This window comes from Rhincodon typus, chromosome 8 (genome assembly GCF_021869965.1).
Source record: "Rhincodon typus isolate 14 chromosome 8, sRhiTyp1.1, whole genome shotgun sequence".
In the NCBI taxonomy this organism is placed as follows: domain Eukaryota; kingdom Metazoa; phylum Chordata; class Chondrichthyes; order Orectolobiformes; family Rhincodontidae; genus Rhincodon; species Rhincodon typus.
In genome coordinates, this window is record NC_063339.1 from 35,245,184 (window position 1) to 35,253,986 (window position 8,803).

The window sequence follows — 8,803 nt, forward strand, 5'->3', positions numbered from 1 at the left end:
TGGTGTGAGAATGGGGCTGTGAGTGGTGTGAGAATGGGACTGTGAATGGTGTGAGAATGGGACTGTGAGTAGTGTGAGAAAGGGATTGTGAGTGGTGGCAATCAAGGGGGAGAGGAGTATGTTTATGTCAGCACACACTGCCTTTCAGAATAAGAACATAGGAACTAGGAGCAGGAGTTGACAATTCAGCCCCTCCAGCTTGCTCCACCATTTAATACAATCATGGCTGATCTCATCTTGGCCTCAAACCCACTTTCCTACCTTCTCTCCATCACTCTTTAACCCAATCAAAATCTGTCTATCTCCTCCTCAGATTTACTACCATTCACTGCTCTTTCCGGCAATGAATTCCATAGATTCATTACCCTTTGACAGAAGTAGTTCCTCCTCATTTCTGCTTTAAATTTGCCTCTCCTTAGCCTAGTTCTGAGATATCATTGTACATCTCTGGCACAGGTGGGACTTCAATGCAGGTCTCCTTTCTAAATCTACTAGTCAATCCCCTTTAACATTTTATATACCTCAAGTAAATCTCCTCTCACCCTTCAAACTGTGTAAGCAGAACCTGCTTAATCTCTCTCTTCCAAAGATAATCCCCTCATCTCTGGAATCAGTCTACTGATATTCCTGTGAGTATACAGCTGCTGTGAAAAAGGGGTTCAGATTTGCCTTCCTGTAAATAGTTCTGGAAGGTGAGACCAAGTGGAGGCTCGGAGACGGCTTTTTACAGCACCTGAGCTCTGTTCGCGACAAACAGCAACACCTTCCGATTGTGTACCATTTCAACTCTCCCTCCCACTCCCTGGGTGACATGTCCATCCTGGGCCTCCTCCAGTATCACAATGTTGCCACCAGCAAACTGGAGGAGCAGCACTTCATATTCCGCCTTGGGAGCCTATAACCCAATGCTTTTGATGTGGACTTCACTAGTTTCAAAATCTCCCCAGCCCTGGCCTCATCCCATGACCACCATCCCTTTCATCCCCGCCTCCTTGACCTGACACAACCTGTCCATCTTCTCTCCCAGATATAGTAGGAACTGCAGATGCTGGAGAATCTGAGATAACAAGGTGTAGAGCTGGATGAACACAGCAGGCCAAGCAGCATCAGAGGAGCAGGAAGGCTGATGTTTCAGGCCTAGACCCTTCTTCAGAAAATGATTTTCTGTAGAAGGGTCTAGGCGCGAAACATCAGCCTTCCTGCTCCTCTGATGCTGCTTGGCCTGCTGTGTTCATCCAGCTCTACACCTTGTCATCTCATCTTCTCTCCCACCTATCCGCGCCTCCCACCTCACTGACCAATCCCCACCACTCCGTACCTGCACTCACCTATCACCATCCCACCTACCTTCCCCAGCCCCACCCCTCCTCTATTTCAGAGCTCTCTCCCCCCTTTCCCATTTCTGAAGAAGGGTTCCCACCTGAAACGTCAGCTTCCCTGCCCAGCCTGCTGTGTTCCTCCAGCTCCACACCTTGTTATCTCTGGAAGTAGGGTCCGCGTTTCTGAATGAACTCTGAGCAGAATCTGCTCAGAGACTGCAGCGCTCCCTTCTTTCGTAGTAAGGAAAATCCTGCGTACGATTGCCACCGCCCGGAAAATCTGGTGGGATGACTCTTGATCTATGCGATAGGGATGTTATAAAGATGAAACAAAAACAGAAATACGCTGGGGAAGCTCAGCAGGTCTGGCAGCATCTGTGGAGAGAAATCAGAGTTAAACGTTTCAGATCGAGGTTAACTCACATTTCTCTGCACGGATGCTGCCACACCTTTTCCAGCAATTTCCGTTTGTGTTTCTGATTTACAGCATCGTTCTTTTGGTTTATATTGCGTTATGAAGATGAGGTGGGCTGCTGAGGAACACAAATCATGGATACGGTGGGGGGATGGGTGTGTACGAAAGAGCTGCATATGGGACAATGGCCATGTTACAGTAATGGTTGTGTTTTTGGAGGGGTTTTTTTTTAACATAAAAGGTCTGGTTTTCGTTTTGGCCATCCCCAGAGGCGGGTCCCGGGGGGCGGTTCACGGGGTGGGTGGGGGGAGGGATCTGGGGATCGAAGTTTGGGAAATGGGGTGGGGACTGGCTGCAAGCGGCCAATGGTTAAAGCCTCCTGTCTGCGCTACGGCTACAAAGAGAGTGCAGGAAGCAGAGTGCCCGGCTTCTAAGGAGGGGTTGAATCTGTGACCCAGGGAGAGCTGCGTGTACCTGGAGTTAGCGAAAGAAGACCAGGAGCACGGCTGAGGCTTCTCGGACCGGTGTCCCTCTGCCTGGGAGCCCGGCTCTCCCCCTCCCTCCAGCCCGGCCATGCCCTGGGATCTGAGCTCCAGCAGTCCCGGGAACGGTCAGCAGGAATCCCGGTGGCGGAAACGCTGCAGGAAATCATCATTCGCTTTCTACCAGGCGGTACGGGACCTGCTGCCCGTCTGGATGCTGGAGGAGATGAGGACCATGGAGGTGTTCCACTGGGAGGACAGCGGCCGCATGAGCAGCTATTCGCCGTCCGAGGCTTTGCTTTATGCCCTTGTACATGACCATCAGGCATACGCCCGGTACCTACTGGCTGAGCATCCCCGGGCTGCCCTGGCTATGCCCAGCACCAGCTTCTGCTGCTGTTCGGCCCTCGGCCAGCACCTGGCCATGGCTGTGCGCTATAACCGGGTCGCCACCCTGGCGCGGATCCTGTCCAGCCTGCAGCACTTACCGGAGAATGAGCGGCGCCAGTACATCGACCGCCGGGGCTGCGAGCATGTGGAGAGCGGCAAGACCCCGCTGCATTTGGCGTGCGAGCTGGCCAGGCCCGAGTGCTTGACCCTGCTGCTCGGTCACGGCTCTTCCCCTTACATCAGGGACTGCCGCGGAGACACGGCACTGGACACCTTACTGCAGCAACTGGGCTCTAGTCCCCTGGATAGTCCCAGGAAGATCAGCTGCCTGCACCACCTCCTGCTCTTCATGCCCCGACTCCAGTTTCAGATGAAGGCGGCGTTGAAGGACAATGCCAGTTTCTGGCAGACACTTCTGGGGACACAGCTCTTCCAATGGCTCTCGGGCTTCAGCCCCGCTCCCCTCTTCATAAAGGCCATGCAAACTTTAATCAGGACGATCGACCCCGAGAAATTCCCGGAGGCTCTGGCCGAATTACCTATATCTCATCTCCTCCGAACTCTGGACTTTAAACTGACTGCAGGCGGCACTGCCCATTCAAACTTAACATAATGCCGTATTTATCCTTTTTTAGCGATTTTTATAAACAGACTTTATATATTTATACATAATTTTAAAAATGTTACTTTGCTAGTAAGTGAACGGCCTAATCTAGATTAATGCCAAACCGATATGTGGTGAACTTTGGAATTAAGAATTCTCCAGGAGTTTCAGCAAAGTGTATCGAACTGTCGATTCCTGAAGTTTGTAATATATTATTGATTCAACTTTCTTTTGCGAGAATAAATCTATTTTAATGCATTTGACTATGAACTATGTCACCGCATCCTCTTGTATTCGGCTTGCATTACCACGCTGTAAATAATTTATCAAAGTGTGTTGTGGGATTTCTATTAGGTCTGCTTTTTGTTGCATTGTTGTACGCACGATGTATTGTATCTAGACCCACACAACGGGCGTGTGAAGTCGGCAGATTCTGCTACTTACTCACTCTGCTGGTATTTGCCCATTGGAAAATTATGAAATCTTTCACGCTCCGGTCGGCGCTTCCTATCACGGAGAGAAATAGAAACGGAAACCCGAGGCGCACTCCCAAAGCAACAGGGAGCTGAAGTATCGGCCAGTTTCGATAAACGGGCTTCGTTACTATAGAAACAGTCCTAACATTTACGTAATACCCAATGAAATGTTCAATCAAAGTTGGTTCCTTTTAAGCCGCTGTTAAGGTTGTCAGACTTAGCAGAATGTGGTGTATTTCTCAGTGTTGTATGGTTTGTTGCAAGATTTCTGATTGCAGATTGTCAAATTGTGTTGTATTATTGTGGATTATTGCAAAAGTTTAAGTACAATATAGCAACGTAAAAATTTTTGCCTAGAAATATTAAGTAGTGGCCTTAAGGCAGTTTAAAAAATTGTCAGACTAAATTTTTTTAATATCTTTTATTTCTATGAAAACCGAACGTACACATGAAAATTAAGTTCAGAAAGGCACTATTTCTTTGTCAGGCAGCCGCGTTTAAATTGTGGTTGCCATATAAACTAACTTCAGAGTCCTGTGACTTCCTGCGATGCTTCCCCGGGTGAGCTGGTGCTCTGTATTGCCACCTGCCTGAAATGTATTGAAAATAGAGTACCAACCCTCGCCCCAAACCCCCTCTTGGCTACAGTAACATTTGTTTTGCAGTTAGTTCAAATTTAGAAGCTGGTGTGAAGTGTAGACACTCTTCCCTGTTTCTCTGACCAGGCCTTTCCCCTATTAACATTGATATAATAGTAAAATATAGGAAGTTTCCAGAAAGTCCTATTTGATGTGCTAGTAAGTTACATTTAAAATTAGTGTAATCAACAGATATCAGTTTTATTTTCCATAATAGCTTATTAGATTTTGAACTAAAACACTGCAAGCTGCCATAATTATTGATTTTAAAGTTGATACGAATGCTCGTAGTTTACTTAACTTTATTGAAATAAAATCCTGTAAGCTTTTTTTTGTGAGAGCAGTTGTAAGGAAGGAGTATGCTGTGTTGGCTTTCATTGGCAAGGGAATTGAGTTTAACAGCCACGAGGGTATGCTGCGGCTCTATAAAACTCTGGTTAGACCACACTTGGAATATTGTGTTCAGTTCTGGTCACCTCATTATAGGAAAGATGTGGAAGCTTTAGAGAGGGTGCAGAGGAGATTTACCAGGATGCTGCCTGGACTGGAGGTCAGATCTTATGAGGAAAGGCTGAGGGAGCTAGGGCTTTTTTCATTGGAGTGAAGAAGGATGAGAGATGACTTGATAGAGGTGATGATGAGGGGCATAGATTCAGTGGATAGTCAGAGACTTTTTCCAGGGCAGAAATGACTATTACGAGGGGGCATGATTTTAAGGTGACTGGAGGAAGGTATAGGGGAGACATCAGAGATAGGTTCTTTACGCAGAGAGTGGTGGACATGTGGAATGCACTGCCGGCAGTGGTAGTGGTGTCAGATACTTTAGAGACTTTTAAGCAACTCTTGGATAGGCACATGGAGGTAGTAAAATGTAGGGTATGCAGGGTAGTTTGATCATAGTAGGATAATAGGTTAGCACAACATCGTGGGCCGAAGGGCCTGTACTGTGCTGTACAGTTCTATGTTCTATGTAATAGTCTTTCATTAATGTTGCCAGTTCCCTTCAATGCAATAACGTAATTGACAGGCGTCCTGAAAGTTAGAAGCTGTACCTTCAGAGCTGAATGGGGGACAGGCAATTAGCAGTATAGATGAATGTGCAATTTTGCAATAAGAAATCTGGTAGTTACAATTAAAAAGGAATATCACTAGATGCCTGAAATAAAAACAAAGTGCTGGAGAAACTTAGCAGTGTCTGTGGACGGAGAAACAGTTAAAGTTTTGAATTCAGTATGACGAATCAGTTTCAATCTTGAGTCGTACTGAAGTCCGTGTTAGCCCTGCAGGTTTGTCCAGCATCCTTTGTTTCTGCTTCAAATTTCTAGCATCCACAGAATTTTACTTTTATCATTTATTGCAAGTTGATAATTGCAAATATTTAACTTATGGATATTGGTAAATCAATATTCCAAGATATAGGGTCTTCAGGGAAGGAGTTAAGAGGAGATGATATCACAATTGATCAGGGAATCCGTTACAGCAATAAGGAGGATAAACTGTGGGAGGGCTAATTTTAATAAGATCAGTTATGATTTGACCAGAGTGGATTGGGAACAGACACGATTGGGTAGATCTGTGTCCGAGCAATGGGACACATCCAAGAAGGAAATGGGGAGAGTAAATACCAAAATGTGTTGTGGGATTTGTTAGGTCTGCAGTGAATGTTTTCTGTCGTACTGTTGTGTACTTGTTTACTCCATCTGGTTCCTTTTTCATAGAATCCCTACAACGTGGAAACAGGCCCTTTGGCCCAACAAGTCCAATCAACCCTTGGAGCATCCCACCCAGACCCATCCTCCTATAACTCACCTAAGCTACACACCCCTGAACACTACAGGCAATTTAGTATGGCCAATCCACCTAGCCTGCACATCTTTGGACTGTGGGAGGAAACTGGTGCACCCGGAGGAAACCCATGCAGACACAGGGAGAATGTGCAAACTCCACACAGACAGTCGCCCAAGGGTGGAATCAAACCCGGGTCCCTGGCACTGTGAGGCAGCAGTGCTAACCACTGAGCCACCGTGCCGTTTCTTCCTTCTGCTTTTGTCTTCTCTCGTTTCCACTCTCAGCCTTGGGACTCAACGCAGACCCGGCCTGGCATGGTGGCCTCTCGGCCTGGCGTGACATCTACTCGGCATGGTGGACTCCCAGCCTGGCTTGGTGGTCTTGGGGCTGTCTCTCAGCCCAATGTGGCATCAGCATAGACTTCCAGCATTGACTCCTCAAAGCGCAGTCCTGCTGTGGCTAAGCACTTGAGAAAGACCTACTAGTGTTCGAACTTTTCAGCTTTATTTCTTTATTTACTACTTACACTGTACTATAATTACTGCACTGTTTAACCTTTAAGTTTGTTCTTTCTTGTTTTTAAGATTCTGTACCTACGAACTTGTGCCTAAGATGGTGCCTTGTGTGAAGACATTATACACTTTTCACTATACTCCTGTACTTTTATACTTGACTACATGTGACAATCAAATCAAATCAATCAACTATTTATTGCACCAAGACCAACATAATAATGATAATGTGAATACAGCAGATTCTGCTGCGCACCCCCTCTTCTGGAATTTGCCCTTTGGAAATCTTTCATATTCTAATCAGTGCTTCCTGTAAATTGCTCAACTATCATGAACAGGAATAGAAACTGAAACCTAACATGTTCCAATAAAGCCAAAAGGTGGTGGTAGTAGTAACAAATCTTGTGAACCCTGGATATCCAGGGTTCATAGAGGATTGGATGAAAAGGAAAAAGGCAGATAGTAAGGGCTCAAAACAGCAGAAGCCTGAGAGAAATACAGAATATACAAGGGGTAAACTTTAAAAAGGGAATGAGAAGAGCTAAAAAGGGAGTATGAAGGAATAATGGCAGTTAAAATAAAGAAAAATCCTAAATTACTTTACAAGAACATTACGTCTAGAGTTGAGTTTTTTTTTTTGTCCATGTTTGAACCAAGGCTCTAATGAGGTCAGATGGTGAATGGCCCTGGCAGGACCCGAACTGGGCGTCACCGAGCAGGTTATTGCTGAGCAGGTGCGGTTTGTTAGCAATGTTGATGACACCTTCCATCACTTTACTGATGATCGAGAGGAGACTGATGGGGCGGTAACTGGCCGGGTTGGATTTGTCCTGCTTTTTATGTACAGTATATACTTGGGCAATTTTTCACATTGTCGGGTAGATGCCAGTGTTGTAACTGGACTGGAAGAGCTTGGCTAGAGAAGCGGTAAATTCAGAAGCACAAGTCTTCAGTACTATTGCCGGAATGTTGTCAGGGCCTGTAGCCTTTGCAGTATCCAATGACTCCAATCGTTTCTTGATATCATGTGGAGTGAATCAAATTTGCTTAAGACTGGTATTTGTAATGCTGGGGACCACTGGAGGAGATGGATCATCCAGTTAGTACTTCTGGCTGAAGACTGCTGCAAATGCTTCAACCTCCTCACCTGCATTGATGTTTTGGGCTGTTCCATCATTGAAGATGGGGATATTTGCTGAGCCTCCTCCTCCAATAATATGTTTAATTGTCCACCACCATTCACGACTGGATGTGGCAGGACTGCATAACTTAGGTGTGATCTGTTGATTAAGGGATCATTTAGTTCCGCCTATCACTTACTGCTAATGCTGTTTGGCAAGCAAGTAGTCCTGTGTTGTAGCTTCTTAAGGTTGACACCTCATCTTTAGGTATGCCTGATGCTGCTCCTGGCATGCCCTCCCGCACTGTCCATTGTCATTGAAACAGGGTTGATCCCCTGGCTTGATAGTAATGGTTGATTGGGGGATATGCCAGTGCAAGAGGACAAACAGGAAGGAAACTAACAACAAGAGTACATGAACACCAACTGGCTACAAAAAGACACGACCAATACTCACTCATCTCAATCCACATGAACAAGGAGAACCACGGCTTCAACTGGGACAACACCAAGATCCTGGGACAGGCTAGGCAGAGACAAGCACGAGAATTCCTGGAAGCATGGCACTCCACAAAGCATGCTATTAATAAACACATTGAACTCGACTCCATATACATTCCACTACGGAGGAAACCCGGAAGTGAGCCAATCCATCGCAACGGACCCCAGAGTTTAAAAACCAGGCGGGAAAACACATCGACGCTTCATCAGAGGCTGCACTGAGGATGTTACCAAGCATGGTAACGAAACATCTGCGGAACAACAAACCAGCTCGGCGTGCCAACCAACCTCAACACCCACAACCCGAGCTATAGATCTACTCCAAAACCTTAGACATTCAGAGCATTTTCCAACTGAGTGTTGAACGGCAAAGTGAGATTCTCACTAGTGAGTGACAAGAAGCCTATCCACGTGTATTAGTATGCATTAGTACCTCGTTATTACTTAATCTCACTTCATTAATATGCAATTTCCCATTCTCCCACCAACCAAATCGAAACTAGATGTTCCCTTGGGGATCTGGGGTGGGGGTGAAAAATAGAAACTAGATGCTTAGAA

General features: G+C 46.1%; 1 protein-coding gene and 1 long non-coding RNA gene across 2 annotated transcripts in view; one reads left to right on the forward strand and one right to left on the reverse strand.

Moving 5' to 3' along the window:
- The window catches only part of LOC125483678, a 106,557-nt gene extending 101,885 nt beyond the window's left edge, over positions 1-4,672 (reverse strand). The window contains exon 1 of the long non-coding RNA XR_007262622.1: positions 3,655-4,672. This is a non-coding gene — a long non-coding RNA (uncharacterized LOC125483678). The remainder of the gene's footprint in view (positions 1-3,654) is intronic.
- On the forward strand, positions 2,121-3,480 carry ankrd9 (ankyrin repeat domain 9). The gene has a single exon (XM_020532658.2). It carries the CDS (start codon positions 2,308-2,310, stop codon positions 3,217-3,219), a length of 912 nt encoding a protein of 303 aa, XP_020388247.2. The 5' UTR covers positions 2,121-2,307; the 3' UTR covers positions 3,220-3,480.
- Positions 4,673-8,803: the final 4,131 nt, after the last annotated feature.

Coding starts and splice junctions, on each gene's coding strand:
- ankrd9 (XM_020532658.2), top strand. CDS start 2,308: ATGCCCTGGGATCTGAGCTCCAGCAGTCCCGGGAACGGTCAGCAGGAA.